This window comes from Dermacentor albipictus, chromosome 1 (genome assembly GCF_038994185.2).
Source record: "Dermacentor albipictus isolate Rhodes 1998 colony chromosome 1, USDA_Dalb.pri_finalv2, whole genome shotgun sequence".
Classification (NCBI taxonomy): Eukaryota; Metazoa; Arthropoda; class Arachnida; order Ixodida; family Ixodidae; genus Dermacentor; species Dermacentor albipictus.
In genome coordinates, this window is record NC_091821.1 from 107,442,072 (window position 1) to 107,461,859 (window position 19,788).

Consider the following 19,788-nt stretch of genomic DNA (forward strand, 5'->3'; position numbering starts at 1 on the left):
GGCTAATATACCAGAAGAAAAAACATATGGTTCAACTACTGGTTCAAACAAATATAATATGTGAAAGTGAATGTTGGTTGTCCAAAATACGTGAGAAAGTGAAGGCCACACCTAGAATATTTTGGAACCACATAAACTTATCAGGGTAGAAGTTTGGAACAATACAACAACATATCCTACACGAAGATGTAAACAAACTGGGAGGGGACGCGGCATTAAATTACGTCCGAATCACTTCAACGCAATGACAAGGTGGTCTTTAAGAAAAGAAAAGAGCATGTTCGAGAACCAAATGGAAAAGGAGCTGGTACTGAGAAATTTCAACTGTAAGAAAGCCGAAGAGAAAATTCCTAAGGGCACAGCCACATGGTTAGAAGAGGTTCCTGTTGGGATGTTTAATGAACTAGGACCAAAAGTAGGGAAGCTCTGTTGAAAGCAGTAGAAAAAAGCTTACAAGATAGGCGAATACCAGACAGTTGGCGACAAAGCAGAATGAATTTAATTTATAAAAGTAAGGAGGACAATGACAGAATTCACTCATATAGGCCACTGACCATCAATAATATACAGGTTAGCAATGCAGACGATTAAATTAAAACTGCAAGCATGGGCAGAGAATAATGGCATATTGGGAGAACTTCAGAATGGCTTCAGAATCCGTAGGCATCTGGATGATAATTTATTTGTTCTTGCTCGGTTTATTGAAATATCTAGAGAAGAAAGGAGACCATTATATGTGGCTATGTGGCTTTTTTAGACATTACCAGACCATATGACAATGTAGACCGCAACATCTTGTGGTATATTCTGGAAGGGAAAAGCTTAGGCAATGATTGTATACAGCTTTTGAGGGCGATTTACTTAAAAAACACCGTTTTGTTGACTGGGATGGAATGAGAAGCGAGGAGAAAGGTGATATTGCCAAGGGACTGAGACAGGGGTGCCGTTTATCCCCACTGCTGTTTATGATGTACATGGTAAGGACAAAAAGGCACTTGAAGGTATCACTATCGGGCTTAATCTCTCTTACAAACAGGCGGACACAATAGCAGACATGTAGCTTCCGGGTTTGTTTTATGCGGACGCCACTGTTACTTGCTAACAAGCAAAGTGATATGCAATGTCTAGCTAATGTCTGTGGACAGGAAGGTGTTAATTTAAGAGTGAAATTTTAGCATTAGAAATCCCGTTTTATGGAATATTAATGAAACCAGTGGACACACAGTGTCAATACAGGGCAAGAAAATACCTTGGGTAAAAAAATACAAATACCTTGGTTTACAGATAAATGAAGCCAATAGATATATGGAAACACAGGAAAAAACAATAGCAAAGGGGAAGAGAAATGAGGCCATAACGAACCACAGTGTACTATGGGTATACAATAGGTACGAGGTGTTCCAGGTATGTGGAAAGGTGGAATGGTTCCAGGACTTACATTTGGAAATGCAGTCATTTGCTAAAAGTCAGGGGTACAATCAGGACTTCACGGCAACCAAAGGTCAGTGGGACGCCTCGCATAGGGCGCTTATGGGAAGACTATAAATGAAGCTATGCAGGATCATATGGGCTGGACAAGTTTTTAAGTGAGGGAAGCTCAGAGTAAAACTGATTTTGAAAAACGACCGAGGAATATGGAAGAAAGTAAATGGGTTGCGAGAGTGTTCAGATAATTCGTACAGAGAAAACATTGATTCACAGCGGAGGAAGAAAAACTAGGAAGCTTACCAGCAAGTATGTGATGGGTGCAGTAAATAACATGGCAACAAAGAATATCTAACTCAAAAACAGAGAGGCTTAGACAATCTTGTGGGTGGTAATGGAAAATAAACCCACTATGAGTAACTACCTAAGAGGAAAAAATGAAATCAGGAACGAAACAATTTACGTTAACTTATAGGTAAGCTCTTTACTTTCTGAAGCGAGGCCAGGATGCCTTAGAGTGCATACTCATAAAGTGAGATACACCAAGGATGAAGAATTATGTGCTTGCTGCAGTAAAGCTATGGAAGCTATGGAACAACTGTATACAGTCATTGGAGATGTTTACGGAACGACAGAACATGTTTTATTAGAATGTGAAGATATCTGACCAGCTGTCGGTTTAGGCTCCTCTGGCCTCCTTAAAGCACTTGAGTTCAGCATTAGCAGGGGAAAAGTAAACATGTCTACAATAGAGATTAGTAAGAGGCGATTGGAAGTTTAGTAGACCACAACCAATGGAGGCGTACAAAAACAAATTTCCCAATAGTGGTTCAGAAAGTTTGATGCTGGGAATTCCATGCGTATATTTTTTCAAAACATAGGTAGAACATTAGGCAAAATAATAAGAGCTTGGTGGCACAACACACAGCCCCGTTTCAAAGGGGATGCTCATAGCATCCATCTTTCCATCCATTCATCCAAACTACAGCACTGGTTCCCCATACCCTCAATGTTTAAAAGAAGCGCCATCTCCGCCACCCTCCCATGCTCATACTCTCTCCCACACATCCGCTTCAACGGTGGTGTGACCAACACTGTTTCAATGTAGTAGATGACCTTTGGCCTGTGTCAGGTAGTACCTGGAGTTGGGTGCTTCCCATCCGACCGGAATTTCGTTAGTTTTTCGTAGAAATTATGTCTGTAAGCTTTGCTGATGTGAAATGCTAGGTACGAGTAGAAAAGCTCTCCACATGCACAGCTGTCATGGTAAACCCGTACCTCCAGTCACAACTTCTCTGGTATGGTGTGTGCCTGTGCACATACTGTGCTAGGTTTTGGTACAACTATACGAGTTAATATACTTTTCAATGACCCAGCACACTTGGCATCGTTGACAGAACTCGGACAAAGTGAGACCACTTTGATACAAGCATCCAGATAGAACAATGGAACAAGTTGGGTGCACTAAAGTTTAGTTGACAATCTCAAGAAGTTCTGTGCATGGCACCACAGAACTTATCATTACTTATTTCTCTACTGATTACTTCAGGTAATGAGATCGTGAACAAAGCTCTTATGGGATGGTGGAAGCATGTTTAGTTTGCAATTACTCATTTTTGATAACAGTCGCTGCATTTTGTGTCAGTGTAAGCCACACAGCCATTTGGGATGAAACGCTGTGGCTCTCGCAGTTCTGCAGGCACAATACTTTTGCGGTGGGTTCACTTAAGCATCATTCCTCGTAACACTCATATGGTGCTGTTCTGCTGTGCAGTCACTATTGGTATAAAAAACAGCTTTGCACCAGCAATGCTGTATTGCATTACCCATATGCCTGAGAGGTCGAGATTCTTCTTTTCTTTTTTCCTTTGCACTGGTGCTCTAGATGCAATTCTGAACCTCTTCTCGAAATCTCTGTATAAAAACTGTATAAAATAGCAGATGCCTCATTTTTCTTTATAAAAGTTCTTGTCAGGTGCTGTTCGTTCCTTGCCATTAAATGAGCTTTTATAGTCACCAGTACTTTTAGAATATTCAATTGATTTTACCTTTATTTTTGCTTGTGTTTGGCTTGTTTATGCTAATTTGCTACTTTTGTACACTCCTGCTATAGCCCTATAATAAGGCTGCAGTATAAATAAATAAACAAATAAATAAATAAATAAATAAATAAACAGAAAGCCCATATATGTAGTGCAATGTTTCAACTGAAAATACTTCATTACTACTCATGGCATTGCCACAGCCCTGTATAAATCAAGTTTGAACTTATCGACATAATGGAATAATCCTCTGCCAAACTGCAGCATGTACTTTTACTCAAAGACAACAAAATATGACAACACACTGTACAAAAAAGTGCACAAGTGACATGATATCGACGGAACAAGCATGCGGTGGAACAACTAGTAGTATCCACTGCAATTTTAGAGCATCCTAATGACCTCACCAGACACAAGTACGACCGTTTATTGAAGTTTGTGCAGCCACGCTGATGCATGCGAATTATTTTCACTGCATGCGTCCCTGTCCAGAGCGCAAAATAAATGGTTTCTTTTACTAAGTCACTTCCTGCAAGCGAATGCACTGCCGCTCATCGTGGACAGCAGGCGCCCTCAGGAATGTGCCGTTTTGGGCGGCGCGCTCACGACAGAGGCACCGCATATAAGGCGGGTGCCGATGCATAAGCATGCAGGTGCCATGAAAATGGCACCAGTGAGCTTTTTAATCATGGAAGAAGGGAAAATACTTGTATTCCTTCGTCCATGCTTTTAATGAAGCTTCTCTTCCAAGCGAATAAATGGAGAAATGTAACGCGTGCAGTGTGACATGACAGCGCTAGTTCAATAGGAAGGAGGAGGCATGCAGCTGGCATTGCAGGGAAGGAAGAATGGCGGAGAGCCAATAAGGGGCAGGCAAAGTTCAAAAGATGACGCTACTTTTGGCCTCCGACATCGGGCAGCACGTACTATCAGCATGCCTCTCCTCTATTTTTAGTGAAAGAAGGTTATGCATCCCTGAGGTTCTTGCGATTGGCACTGTCCCTCTAGTCACAACTGTGGGTACGTCACTAGATGCATAGTCACAGCTGTTGTATATTTATACTGGGACAACAACTACTTATTTACAAAGAGGTACAGAAATCATGATCGGCCATGCACCAGCTTCCATGGTTGGAGTGTGTCTCACGCAGTGGGCAGACACACATTAAGCGGCGCGGACACTCGAGCTTCGCAGAAGCGCAGTAGCGCTGGTGGAGCGGCACTATCTATCTATCCCTACCTACCTACTTATGTGTATACAATCATTGTGCTGAGGGAACTACGATATTTTATAAGAAAATTCTAGATGGTAGAGCGACATGCCTGGGGCACTTGGCATGGAATGGCTGAGATGCAGGCAGGAAAATATGTGATCCAGAATTTAAAGTGCAGCAATTTGCTGAACATGTTGGGAAATTTATTACCACAGTGAAACCTAAAGCAAAATATGAAAACAACGCAACCCGAATGGCTGCAGCATTGACTCATAAAAACCCTGCAAAATTCATTGGGAGGTATAAACATGAAACTTACACTTCTTCTGGAATGTGACATACAACATAAAAAGAATGTGAATGTTCAAAATTCAACACCAAAAATGGTTATAGAACAGCCATTCCTACCCTGCCGGGAGAAACGTCTGGTAAAAGACAGTATTCGAAGTCCGCAGATCCAGAAGATATAGCAACAGTCGTTCCTAGGCGGTACAGGAAATGTACAAATTCGATAACAAATGTTCCCAACAGGTATTTCTCTGTGCCCATGAGTAAATCTCATCGACTCTGACCCTCGCATAAGAACCGCAGAACTCTCTACCATGGTGTGAGGTGCAATCACCATGAAATAAATTTAACATTCCCGCTATTGCTGCATTATTTTCATACGGTAGAATATCAGTAAACAGAAACTCTTAGAACATAGTGTCACTATGTCACTTAAATGCAATAGCAGCCTCAGTGTTCCATTCAGTGAAAGTTGGGCAGAAAAAAGCAAACATGATGCAGTGTTGAAGCCCTGCATGTGTCTGCTCAACACAGACGCTGTTCAAAAAATTGTATTTTTTTAAAGTAATTTTTTAGATTTGATTGCAAATTATGCTTCAATATTCTATTTTCATGTGTAAAATAATCAAGGTGTTTCTTCAACCAGAAGATTGGAAAATGATTCTAATCAAGGCATGGGCAGCTATAAGAGCTTCATTTTTTCTATTCGTGCTCTAGAGATGAGGATCACAACCACAAATTTTATCCAGATGGTGAACTTGGGCAAAGGCTATGCTTCCTATATATGAGAGGTTGACAAGCGAAAAGTGTTGCAGAGCTGTATTCAGGGCAAACTCCAAAATGCAACTGAATCAATCAACAGCAAGTTTTGGTTGCTGTGCTCCGAAACAAGATTTGCTTCATGCACTGTTGTGGAGATAACCACTTCTGTAGCCATATACAGCATTGTTCAATAAAGGCCACAAAGGGTTTGAGGAGGTTCTGCAGAAGTTCGGTCTCCTTCCAACTCAAGAGTTGATTGCTCTGAGCAACAAGAGAGACCAGAGAAGAATCAAAAGAATCTCTGGAACATAGACAGCTAGCTGAAGCTAAATGTTGTCATTGCAGTGCAGCAGAGAAATCCTGCCTGGAGGAGGAAGCTCGCAAGGGTTTTGAGGATACCATCTGCTCAGCAGGAGAATTTTGAAGTTTGTGATAGTGATGTATAGGGTTTTGTTACGCAAGGGCCAGTAATGGTCAAAAAGTGCCAAGAAATGGTATCATTCAGTTGATGATGTGGTCAATGACGAAAAGTATATGCACGTGGCTGTATAGTGGCCGAAAAACATTCGCAGTAAAGTATGTAAAATATATATCTAATAAAAATATGACAATGATACGTCGGGTGTAAAGTGATACATAGGATGAAAATGGTAAATATGCTTACAAAGCAGTTTGATAGGCTAAAATGTGTCACTCGCAGTACAGCTACTGCCTCACCGGAGCCCTGGGAAATTAAAGGCCTGGAGGCATGCATTATACAAAATGCTCCCATCCCAGCCACGGCCTCTCAAGAGAACGAGCTACAAATTTCTTGGGCTGATAATGTTTAGTGTGGAGACTTCATTTAAAAAACATAAAACTGGTCTTGTGTTAAATAATGGTTCCTTATTGAGAAACATTGCTGGATGAAAAGTGTTGTCTGTAAGCTAGTGGAAAGTGCTTTTTCCTTGCAGCATCTGCTTCCTGACACTCCAGTGGAAGATGGTTAGCCTCTCACTACATTTACTACATGTTGGAGATCCTGTCCCAGTCAACATGTAATTGTGTGTACTATACATGTGATCTATTCTAAAACGACAAACTGGGGACATCACATTGTCGAGATTTTAATGATGTCCAATGTCCCAACTGTGGCTTGATAAAATGTATTTTGTCAGAGGTTTCCTTATCCTGGAAGCGTTGCCTAATAGCTGCTCAGCATTTTTTTTTTTTTTTAAAGGAGGGGCTTAAGATCTGTAGCAATTACATGCATTAAAGAGTTACTGTCTGTTGTTTTATGGACGCAGCAAGTTCACCAGCCAGCATATTGCTCTCGATTCCTCTGTGGCCGGGCACACAGGATATTATGATATGCTGTTCAGATGCATAAATAGTGCACAGGAGCCAACAACATTTGATAATTACAAGATTTTTATGCTTTTGTAGTGACATCAAAGCTTTGAGGACACTTAATGAGTTTAAATATAATTGCACATTCTAGTTTTCATACCATGATATGTTTCATAGCCAGCAATAGTGCATAAGCTTAAGCCATAAGCATACTGGTTAGTGAATGCAGAATGCCAAATTCCAAAAATGATTGACTAATGGCTGCATAAAACATGGGACTGGCATGGGACTTTGATACATCCATGTTAAATTCTGTGCATGGGCATTTCGCCTGCAGTTCTAGAAGGTGCATTAAAATTTGTTCTTGTGAAGCGTGATTCGAGATTTTGACAAATGAAGTGTCACATTCTTTGATCTCCCACTGCCACAATGGCAACGGCCTTTGCTTGGTTCTTTAAACAGTGTTCTAGAAGCGAGGCACCCATTTCTTCACTGAGGCTCCTCACGCGCAGTGAGAAGGGTTTGAATCAATATCGCACACGTCACATTATCTACAGTTGTCTAAAAAGGATGTTAAGGGTTTGAATGTACTTTCAGAAAATACATAAAACTAGACCTTTGCAGGTTGTGTCCACTCATTCAAGCCCACGTAGAGACTTCGCACAGGACTTGTCCTGAAGGCACTTATAGCTAGGTGGATTCTGATATGATTAACGGGATTCAGCATCTTTAATACTACACTCAGTTCAGCAGTGTTATACACCACAGCATCATAATCCAAACACGATTTTATGAGGCTCTTGTACAGGTTTGTTAGGCCTTTGCTATCATTGCCCATGTTGTGTGTGACAAACATTTTAGAATAGTCATTGATATTAAGCATTTATTCTTAAGATATTTGATGGGGGATATGAAGGATAGTCTTGAGTCAGGTATGACACCCAAAAATGTGTGCTCTGTGCAGAGGTAAGCACTGTCCATCGAGTTCAATATTAGCATCTGGGACCAGGCCTCTACTCTTTGCAAAAAGGGCAGAGGAGCTTTTCTGGGGATTTAGCTTAAACCCATTTTAATTAGCACATTTTGACACCCTGTTCAGGCCAAGCTGAACCTGCGGCTCGAAAACTGCATGGTTACACAATTTGAATCCTATTTGCAAATCATCAACATATACTGAATAAAACATGTTATGTGGAATTGATGACCGTAAAAAATTTATTTTTACAATAAAAAGGATACGCCACCCTGCAGTATCCCAGTTTCCTGGAGAAAGGGCCTGGAAAGAGCATTAATAGTTCTGACACGGAACATGCAGTTCGGCAGGTAGCTTTCTGTAACATTTAGCATGTTCCCGTGAATACCCATCTCCGAAAAATCTCGCAATATCCCATAGCACCACGTCATGTCGTATGCTTTTTCCGTATCAAGGAATATGGTCAACAAGTACTGCCTGTGAATGAAAGCGTGACGGATGTTTGACTCTTGCGTACCTGAGGGTCGGTTGTAGAACGACTTTACCTGAAACTGCACTGATAAGGGTCAAGCATTTTGATAGATTAAAGGAAATTAAACATATGATGATTTATCATCTTGTCGAACAGCTTGCCAACATACAACTTGTAAGCGCTACTGGACAGTAACTATTATCTGAAGATGGATCTTTACCTTGTTTCAATACTGCAATTACCACAGCCTCTCTCCATGTTGAAGGAAGGTATCCGGCAGCCAAAATGGTGTTACAGCAAGTAGTGTTAATTGTGTGTCAGTGTACAAGTTCATGATCATGTCGTAAACGATCCTGTCAGCTCCTGGTACAGAGCTCTTACATGTGTTAAATGAAGCTTTCAGCTCGGCAATGTTGGAACGACGTTTACAAGGTTCATGTGGTCTGCATTTCCGATCTAGTGTATAACATTTCCTTATTTCCTTACATTATTTAAGGAATGACTTAGAATAATGAATTAAGCTGGAGATGTGCTTGAAGTGCTCTGCAAGAGTGTCTGACTGCTCTTTCAAGGTATTCCCTTGATCAATGACCAGGGGTAATGGCTGGGTTTGCTGACCGTTAATCCCTCTAAGTTCTTTCCAAATTTTTGCCTCCTGTGTGTAGGAACTTATGCATGAGAGAAACCTCTACGGCTTGTTCTCCTTGCCTGTTGTTTTGTCCACCTTTTTTGCGATTTGACGTATTTCAATTCTACGAAATTTCCTGTAGTTGGCGATCAAGGCTGTATGCCGCATGTTTTATTTTGCTTCTTTCGTGCCCTCTGCACTCATCGTTTCACCATGGAACAAGTCGTTTACACAAGCGACCATTTGGTTGAGGAATGCATTCATCTGTTGTGTTGATAACAAAAGCTGTAAAGTACCTTACAGTGTCATCTATACTAAAATCATTGATAAAATCTCACGTTAAATAAGTTCATTCTCTAAACTGCTTCCAGTCAGCCGATGCTAGCTTCCATCAAGGAGTATGCGGTGAACAGTTGTGTTGCTCCACTAGGTTAAGCATTCAGGAAGGGGTATTATACAATGTATCACATTCTTGTCATCAATCAGCTGATTAAGAATTTCGCGGCGTAAAACTAACCTCTGTACATGGCTTTCATATATTATGAAAAGGCATTTGATTCAGTAGAGATACCAGCAGTCATGGAGGCAGTGCATAATGTAAGAGCACAGAAGGCATAGGTGAATATCTTTAAAATATCTAGAAGATTCTACAGCTACCTTGTTTCTCCACAAGTTACGTGTTACAGTGCACAGTGCGCAAGGGTCAGGCAAGGAGACACAATCTCTCCAATGCTATTCACCGCATGCTTAGAAGAAGTATTCAAGCTATTAGACTGGGAAGGCTTACGAGTGAGGGTCAACGGCAAATATCTCAACAACCTTCAGTTTGCAGATGACACTGTCCTGTTCAGCAACACTTGTGAAGATGGGTTTGCACAAGGACCCTACGAACGATGGTCAGGAAAGGGCACAATGCTCCTCCACTCCGCAACGCACAAAGTTACTACGGCAGGGTTCGTTGACTCTCCGACAAGGCACAGAGAAGGCTCCAGAGTCAGATTGCCAACAAAGGCGGGTTTAGTCACCCGGGATACAGCACAGTGGACAGTGACAGTGCTTACGGGCAAAGGCTCACCGCAAGACCAATTGGGTATGTGCACCCGCTGTGCTAGGGCTAACCGATAAGCAGTCCACCAAGCACGAGAACGAGAAGTCGCGGGAGCAAAGGTCCCATGTAGCGAACTCGTTGCAGGCCTGTGAGCATCTGCCGCGGCGATGAAGCGCTTAGCGAAAAAGAGCTCGGGTGGAGAGGGCTCCAGGGGCCGCCACTCGGGAGGCCAATCAGGGCGCGTCCCGGTGATGCTTGCACAGTGATTCGAGCCGGGGGGAGAGAAGCACAGGAAATTAGCTCCAGTGTGCTACCGACGTCCACCATGTTGCTGTTACGGTGGCGATTCCCACAGATCAAGCTAAGCACAACGTGCCAGCTGGGGGACGAGGCACAGGAAGGCACCTCAATCCCCACACACTGGGGATGAACTGCAACAAATGATCAAGGGCCTTAACCAAGAAAGTCTAAGTGTAGGGTTGAAGATTAATATGCAGAAAACAAATGTAATGTTCCGATAGCCTGGCAAGGGAACAGGAACTCATGATCACCAGTCAGCCTCTAGAGTTTGTGCAGGAATATGTTTATCTAGGTCAGTTACTCACAGGGGACCCTGATCATGCGAAGGAAATTTACAGAAGAATAAAAATTGGCAGGAGTGCATATGGAAGGCATTACCAAATTTTTAGTGGAAGTTTACCACTGTCATTGAAAAGAAAAGCGTACAGTCATTTCATTCTACCGGTGCCGACATATGCTTAGGGCCCCGTTTTCAGATAAATCCCCCAAAATGCGATAACACTCACCGGTAAAATTTTTGACAATTTGAATTTATCTGATAAACTCCGATTTTAACGGCCAATATGACCCTGTTCTGTTCTTTATTGAAAGCCTTTCGACAAAGGTCATGTTCTAAGCTAGGTCATTGATACATCAGCCAGTTTGGCCGATCTAAACTTTACCTCACGTCAACAGTATCTCGTAGACAGCACCCGTCGCACATTTAACAAAGGGCTTGTTGCCCCCGGGAGCATGAGCTGACATCTTGATATACAGTCCCCTGGTGCTCAAGTGCCACCAGGGCAGCGAATCAAGCGCGGAAAGCCTGCTGGCGGAAAGCATGGCATGCTCACATGATGCACTTCTGTAGCATGTGAACAGAAATTTTGGGCAAGCAAAATGGGAAAGCTTTTGATCGACTACGTAAAGGAGTTTAGTGATTTTGAAAAATCAATGTCATCTGAAGGAGTCAGATGCGAACTTGCTGCAAGATGCAAGTTCAAGCAAGATGCAAGATGCAAGCAAGATGAGAACTTGCTTGCAAGTTTTGTCGTGTGACAGTCAGCATTGCCAACGGCAAGGGAACCTTAACCCTTTGAGGGTCGAATTATTTTGAAGAAAACGTTCCCGGGTGGTCAAATTATTTTATTGCGGATATTGAATGTACAAGATGTATAAAGTCGGGAATAAATAGTAAAAAAAATTAGGGAACAGTATTTTGGTGTCGGCATCACTCAGAACTGCAATATGTTCAATAGTATTTTAGAGTGTGGTACTCCTTGAAACACGAGTCTCCGCGCAGCCGCAGAGAGCGAGAATACCTCATGAGCGGCGGTGATAAACGAGCTAAGAGCCGTGCCAATCAAGATAGAAATCAACTTCCGCCGCCCCTGCGATAGCGTGCCGACAAAGATAAATATCACGTTTCGCGCGCCTCCGTTGCGGCGGAACCGAAACCGCGAAAGCGCGTTGCCGCTGAGAGCGAGAATACCTCGCGAGCAGCGGTTATAAACAAGCTAAGAGCAGCGCCAATCAAGATAGAAATCAACTTCCACAGCATTTGCAAGAGTGCCGACAAAGAGAAAAATGACGTTTCGCGCGCCTCCGTTGCAAACACGTGGCGAAACCGAAACCGCAAAAGGGGTGTGGCCGCAGTCTGCGCGATGCGCTGAAGCTTGAAGTCAGTTATGTTTATCTCCCCAAGAAGGTAGCACACATTTCAAACGCTTCTTGTAAGACCTAAGAGGTGGCAGCACCTCCCAGTAAGCGTGCATCGTCATTATGGCGCGAAATTTCAAACGGAGGGTCGAAACCGTACCCGTACGGCGAAGACCTTGCGGGACAGAAAACCGCCGCCGTACATGTACGGCAAAAACCGTCAAAGGGTTAAGAATTGCGGAGCATCTACAATCACAACGCCACGTCCAGCTGAAGAAGCCCCACCTAAACACAAGTAAGTCCTTTTTTAACTGTTAGTGCTATGAAATTACGGCTATGTGAGAGTGCATGTAACATGCTTTGTACAGCCTGACACAGTTTCTCTGGTTATCGTGGACGCTTCTTTCAATGCCAGGTGTCTTAACAAAATTCACATGGCTGCAATCCAATTTTTTCAGATCGTCTTGTTATTCCTATCCCTTAGGCAACTCATCACAGCAAAGCTTGCTGGAAGAGTGCATCGCATGAGCTCGATCCAACAGGCAAGACACGAATGAAATCCCACACCAGTTTTGCCGTGCACTCTGTCATGCTGGGATTCCACTGCGCCAGCCAGGCTGATGGGCCTCTTGGCAGTCTCTTTCGAAGCAAGTGTCCAGCGGAACGCACGATGGCAGGTAGCGTTCAACTATATCGGAAATACCTACACAAAGTCAGTGTGAAAGACATTGCGACAATAAGCTCTTCTATGAAAAAACACCCCGCGGACGTCCGGCAGTGGCGGTGCTTGCAACCTTCTATGACGACAAGCTTCCTGGACGTAGGACCCTCATGATAGACTTGCAGGTAGTTCAGCTGTGTAACGCAGTATCAATTGACATGTTGACACAAAGCGCTCTTCAGAAAGTTGGAAAGGCCTTGCAACGTAGCCTGTGTTGTGCTCTGATTCAGCTTCTTACATGCAGAAGCTTCACAAGGACTTGCAACTCTCCAGCCCATATTTCAAGGCACTTCCAAAGCCCCTTACTTAACAATGCCCTGAAGGATGAAATTAAGACGAGCTCATTTAAGGTAGTTCACGATTTTGTTGTGCACTTTCCTGCCCTCCTGAAATCGTCGTGGGAGCTTCACTGTAAGTTTGGTGTTATGTGCGTGGCCATGGGCATGACCATCAGGTCGCTGAAGACTGTATGTCCATCTAGGTGGTTCTATTTTTATGAAGCCCTGGAAGATGTTCTGGACTATTGGTGCACCATTTTGTCTTTCTTGAGAAGCAACGATGTAAAGGGAAAGCAGTGTGAGAAGCTCAAAACTTTTGTTTCATCGCCTCAAGTTGTGCACAACTTGCTGATTAAGCTGAGGTTTCTTAAGACGAATTTGTGTGCTATGCTCTCAATCATTAAGGAACTTGAGGCAGAGAGTACCCTGGTACACCAGGTTTACCCCATACTCGTGGGTCGTTTGCACAAGCTCCTCAGTCAATGGTGTCTGTTGGATCTCCTTGACGAGAATGACCGCTCAACGACTGTTTCAGACCTTCATGCATACTACACTGCTGTCGCTGAAAAGTGGATACAGACAGGTGAGAGAAACCTTTGTGACGCACTCCAGTACACCTGTGAATCGTTTTGGTACAGTATTCAAATTGTGAGTCCAAATGTGAATCATGAGATACCCCGTGCGTTCTAAACATATGCGTCAATTTTAAAGTTAGTGTTTCTTGAAACTGACATGAGCCAGCACATAAGTGATTTTGCGAACTATCAGAGCTATGAAATCAATAACATTGTTGAAACCCTGTCGTTTCGGCGACTTCACACTGTCCAGTGGCCAGTGCTTTCTCGCTGCACGCCGAGTATTCTGGCCCTCCCTGTTTCTAGCGCAAACATTGAAAGGGCATTTTCAAAGCTGAGATTCATCAATCAAAAGGAGTGTGCTTCCAGCAGTGACAGCAACCTCATAAAGTATGCTTGCGTCTATTACAACAAGCTTTAAGGTTGTAATACACACAAACGTAGGTGTTTTGTATTCAAGTACTTGTGCTTGTGTGTATATGTGTTTGTGTATTCAAACCTTCGAGGCAATGAAAATACGATTCATGTGTTCTGATGTTTCCGTGTTCAGGTATCATTTCATCTAAGATTTTGGAGTATTGAGAATAATGCAAAATTAAACTCCGATTTTCAGAGAATTTTGGATTTAAGAGAAATAAATTCTGATAAATGCCGAATTTCCGCCAAAAAATAAACTCCAAGAAACACCCTCCCAATTTCAAGAAAAATAAACTCCAAAAACACGGAGCCCTACATATGGGGTAGAAAACTGGAGGTTAACAAAGATGCTCGAAAACAAGTTAAAGACCGTGCAAAGAGTGATGGAACGAAAATTGTTAGGTGTAACATTAGGAGACAGGAAGAGAGTTGTGTGGATCAGAGAGCAAACAAGGGTAAGCAATATTCTAGTTGACATTAAGAGAAAAAAATGGAGCTGGGCAGGCGATCTAATGCATAAGCAGATAACCAGTGGACCATTACAGTGGACTCTCCTTAAACGGAACCTCAAAGGACCAGGGAAATTGGTTCCACTTATCAGGTGTTCCATTTGCTGAGAGACAAAGCTGAATGCAACTGCACGAATACAAAACCAACCAACCGTGAGGATGGTGTTCCATTTAAGAGGCAGTTCCGTTTAAGCGATTTCCATTCATCAAGATTCCACTGTAGTTGCAAAATGGGTGCCACGGAAAGAGAAGTGCAGTCGGGGATTGAAAAAAATAAGGTGGGATGATGGAATCAGGAAATTTGCAGGCATAAGTTGGAAACGGCTAGTGCAAGACAGGGGTAATTGGAGATCACTAGGAAAGGCCTTCGTCCTGCAGTGGACATGATATAGGCTGATAATGATGAACCAAATTTTGCTGTTGAGAGGCACTGTTGCATTTTGGGGTTTGCTCTGAATACGATGAGACAATAGTTTTTAACTTGTCAGCCTCTACTATGCAGGAAGCATAGCCTTTGTCTTAGCACTGGTGAAAAGCGGAGAATGAACTGGAACCAACACAGCCACAGCGAGTACTCCCTTGTTGTTAAACCAGGAAAGCCAACCATCAGTGGCTGTGAGCCTCATCAGTTGAGAATGAGTGGAAAAATGAAGCCACTATAGCTACTATGCCTCAATTCAAATATTTTTTCTCAGTCTTCTAGCTGAGGAATGCCTTGATTTCTTTACACATGAAAATATAATGCTGAAGTGTAATTTTGCAATCTAAAGAATTATTTTTTAGAAAGAAAATTGGGTTTTTCGACTAGCATCTCCCCTTTTATGTCTTTGTATGGATATATCAAGCACATGGGGGCCACAAACGTGTAAACAAAGGCCAAAAATTGAACCCTTTTATATCTTATGCACTAAAACTAGTACTTGCATTTCCACAGGTTCAGACAGCCTTTACCCCATTTAGGAAAAATAGAAACCTAGAATAAAAGCCAACTCTTAGCTTAAGCAAAATGCACAAAACCTGCACTCATATCCAGCAGCTCTCGGTTCTTCGAAGCGAAAAGTAAGTGCAAGAGCTTACAGTGAAGGAATAAAGCATATGGAGGGACTTACCTCCAAGGTTCTCCAACAGGTATGCCAAGAGCTTTGGTGTACCATTTGGTTCATTGTACATATTGAGGAGCTCTGGGGACAATGGGTTTCCTTTGAGTCCTACAATAAAAGAAATTGCATATAATATTCAACTAGTACATAGGACTCATAGGATTCTTATTTAGGCTATGAAACTGACAAACTCATTTGATGTTTCCTGCATTTCTGCTTCACACACATACAAACGTAGAGGAGACACAGCTCTTGTGCAACATTTTGTGCTGAGTGGCCTATCTAAGTTCAGGAACCAGCTTTCCCTAACAAATATCCCAGTTAGAGGGGCAAACTTGAGCAGGGCTGAGATTGCACATGCATCTTGATTTCCGAATGTTTGCTTTGCCTCCTACATCACTGAGTAGGCGGTGTTCAATTGGCGCTCCTGCCTCGCCAAGCAGACCATCGCTGACGAAAGTGCAGCGCCGTTGAGCATTCTGAAAGCAAGATGCTTGTGTTATCTTGTCCCAGGGTGTCGAAATGAAATTTTTTCTGGTTTGGTTCTAGTTTGGGCTCAGGCTTTTCAGTTCAGTTTAGGTTCAGCTCTAGGGCAAAAAATTATAGTGATTTAAACCAGTTCACAGCTTCAAGAACCGGTCCATTCAGGTTCAACTGGGTTCAAAGGAAAAAAAAGACATTCGCATGCTTTAAGTTTACAAAAACCCATAGTGCTTTAGAGAAACATACAAGTTTGCTTGGGCATTGTATAGAAACTACTGCGGACCGTTTTCCTTTGCGTAGGGGTAGCGGTAATGTAGTAGCACATTGTATAGCTACACCGAGCCCCATGAAGCCTACTGAATATACAAATTCCAACATGCCTATATACAAATAAAAACAAATTAATTCTGTGGTTTTACATGGCAAAACGATCTGATCATGAGGCACGCTGTAGTGGGAGACCAGAGATTAATTCTGACTACCTGGGGTTCTTTAACATGTGCATAAATCTAAGTACCTGAGCGTTTTTGCATTTCACCACCATTGAAATGCAGCTGCCGTGGCCTGGATCAAACCCACGACTATGCACACCGCAGCACAGTGCTGCTGCCACTACGCTACGCACAGTGGGTCTCTCAAATAACTGCTTTATTAAAGTAAATTTGTTCACACTCGTTTGTATTACAGAAAAGGAAATTATATACCGGATATAATGTTTAACTACCTATGTATATTTGTGTTTATTTTTGTGAAAATGAAAAATAAAGTGAACATGCTACTGTACCATATTTACATGATTCTAACACGCATTAAAAAGTGCATTCAAATATGCATGCGTGTTACTATCACAACTAATTCTACTCAACATCAAAAACAAAACAGATTCCTATATAAAAAATTAATGCTAAATGAAAGATAGCTAGCCACATTGCCATTGAACAAACATTGTTTTTTTTATGCCTTGGTTTGCGGTTACCATTTTCTGCTCATGTGGCACTTCAAATACATTAGGTGGAAATGAAGATGGCTTTCTGTGGCTGGTAGACAGTAAAAAGGAGGTGTCATTGGACTCCGATAGTGGCTAGCCACTAAGATTTAGCTGTTTGTGTGTTTTTGTGCCTTTGTATATTTTATAAAACTGTTTCAACACAGCACATGTTGACTCAGGTTTCATTGTTTGATATGCACAGTAGAATTGGTACCAAGTTTTTTGGATATTTGGCGGGTAATATAACTGCATGTTAGAAACAGGAGCATGGTAGAATCGTGCAAATATGGTAATGCAACATGTAATAACATTAACAAAAATTTATGTATACTCTTGTTTGCTAATCTTTTCATGTCGTTTTTGGATATTCATTATACCAGGGGTCTCCAAACTATGGCTCACGGCCAGCCCTTCCAATGATGGTTGGCCCACAGGCAGGCCATTTTTCCCTGCAAATGCTCTGCCGTGTCTCCGCCTTAGAGTGGGCCTTCTCCACAAAACCTGGCACTACGGCATTTTTTTCTGGCAGTTGATTTTATTGAATTTACCAGATTACACCATCTTGTTCGAGGACACACCAACGAATCAGGAACGTCCTGTGACCATTGTGTGAGGAGCACACGAGGCCCCGATTGGCTGGTTCCAGCCATCACGTCAGGCGATGCCCCGAAGCTTTCTCGACTCCCCCTAAGCGTGCTGGGCTAGGGAGTTTGAAATGTCTTTAAGGCCTCAAGCACACCAATTTCAAAGTCTTGCTGGTACATTAAATAAATTTCAGTGGCTCACTGTTTTTAGCAAATGACTCAGTGGAATCGGAGAGCTATTCATTTACTTCAACATTCATATTCAAGTATGTATTTCTACATGTTTCATTGGTTGCAAACAAATGTACTGTCATTAAAAGCTGGCCAGATGTGCCACAGGGGTTGCTTCTGATGAAAAATATGGCAATTATCCTAATTTCTTTCAGCCTACATAATTCACAAGTAGTGGTAAGATGCCAAATCATGACTGGTAGCTTGCCTCTATCCTGGAAAAGAAAACTTACTGTACAATCATTTCATTATATCGGTACTAACATATGGGGCAGAAACTTGGATGTTAACAAAAAAACTTCCCAAGTTAAGCACCGCACAACGAGCAGTGCAAAAAAAAAATGTAAGAGACAGGAAGATCGTGGTGTGGATTAGAGAGCGAAACTGGGTAGCCCATATTCTAGCTAAGAAAAAACTAAGCTGGGCAGGCCATGTAATGCATATGACAGACAACTACCGGTAGACTACTGGAATTACGAAACGGGTGGCAAGGGAAGGGAAGGAAAGCTCACTCAAGGACAGCAGGGAGCTGTGTGGTCTGATGAAATGAGGAAATTCTCAGTTGGTATAGAATGGGGTCAGCTGGCACAAGACATAAATAAATGGAGACTGCTGCGAGAATAAGTGGTCCTGCAGAGGACATAAAAAGCTGGTAATGACTTGTTCTATAATAAAATTTATCAGCAGTAATCTGTGTTTTGAATTTTCTGCCAAATAACAATTAATGACTAAATTGTGAACCATAATTGCACAATGAGTAAGTAAATGTTCTCCCTTTTACCTACTTTGTGGGTTTTCGGTGTTAAGGTACGCTGGCAGTGCCGGCAGGCTGCTCGATCACCTTGCAGCGGTGATCACACACACGGTGGCCGCTTCGAGGCAAGTAGCGAACTGCTGTCGAATATCAACAAAAATATCACCTGTGACTTTTTTGTTAATCAGTTGCCCCAGCTTTAACAAGTTGCGATTTGTGGGCACTCTGATTTATGCCATTCAGACAGTACAGTGTCATATTTTATACATTGCAGTCAGTGGCCACCCTCATTCTTAGTTGCAAATTCATGATTACATTAAATTTACTTTCCAACCTCATACATATTGTGCTTCATGCCTAGTTTCAATCAGAGTTTCATACAATAATTACTAGAGGGAACTCTGGCACTGCGATCGTTCAGCCACCCTGGGAATAATGGGAAGATAATTGATTTGTCTGATATTTGTACTATTAGATTCAGATGTTCTTGTGGCTTTGCTTATTATGCTTTATCTGTCCTCATTGTCCTAAATTTCAAGGCGTTCTATACTTTTCTAAGTGCAGAATACTCCGCTAACATGCACAATCACTACCAAGTGCAGCGGCTCAACATGTCGAGATGGCCAAATTGAAAGTCGCCAAGTGTCTCAACACACTGGCTTGCCCGCAAGAAATTCATAAGGGTGTTATATGTTGCTTGCTGATGCATGCATCCATGGTGTAATGGTTTCAATATTGGGCTTCTGTGTTAGAATTCTGCCGTTGGGCATTTCCCTGCATTTCCTTTCTCTTGGTACCCATTCTGTAACCCTAATGGTCCAACGGTTATCTAACCAGCGTATTACATTACCTGCCCAGCTCCATTTTTTTTCTCTTCATGTCAATTAGAATATTGTCCATACCCATTTGCTCTCTGATCCAAACCACTCTCTTTCTGTCTCTTAAAGTTATGCCTAGCAATCGTCGTTCCATCGCTCTTTGCGCGGTCCTTAACTTGTTCTCAAATTTCTTTGTCAGTCTCGAAGTCTC

General features: G+C 42.3%; 1 protein-coding gene across 12 annotated transcripts in view; it reads right to left on the reverse strand.

Annotated features, from left to right (window-relative positions):
- twin (CCR4-NOT transcription complex subunit 6-like twin) overlaps window positions 1-19,788 on the reverse strand; it is a 309,342-nt gene that overhangs the window by 244,400 nt on the left and 45,154 nt on the right. For all 12 annotated transcript variants that reach the window (XM_070524425.1, XM_070524421.1, XM_070524434.1 and 9 more), the window contains one exon: window positions 15,729-15,827. In XM_070524425.1, the coding sequence (XP_070380526.1) occupies window positions 15,729-15,827 (99 nt within the window). The remainder of the gene's footprint in view (window positions 1-15,728; window positions 15,828-19,788) is intronic.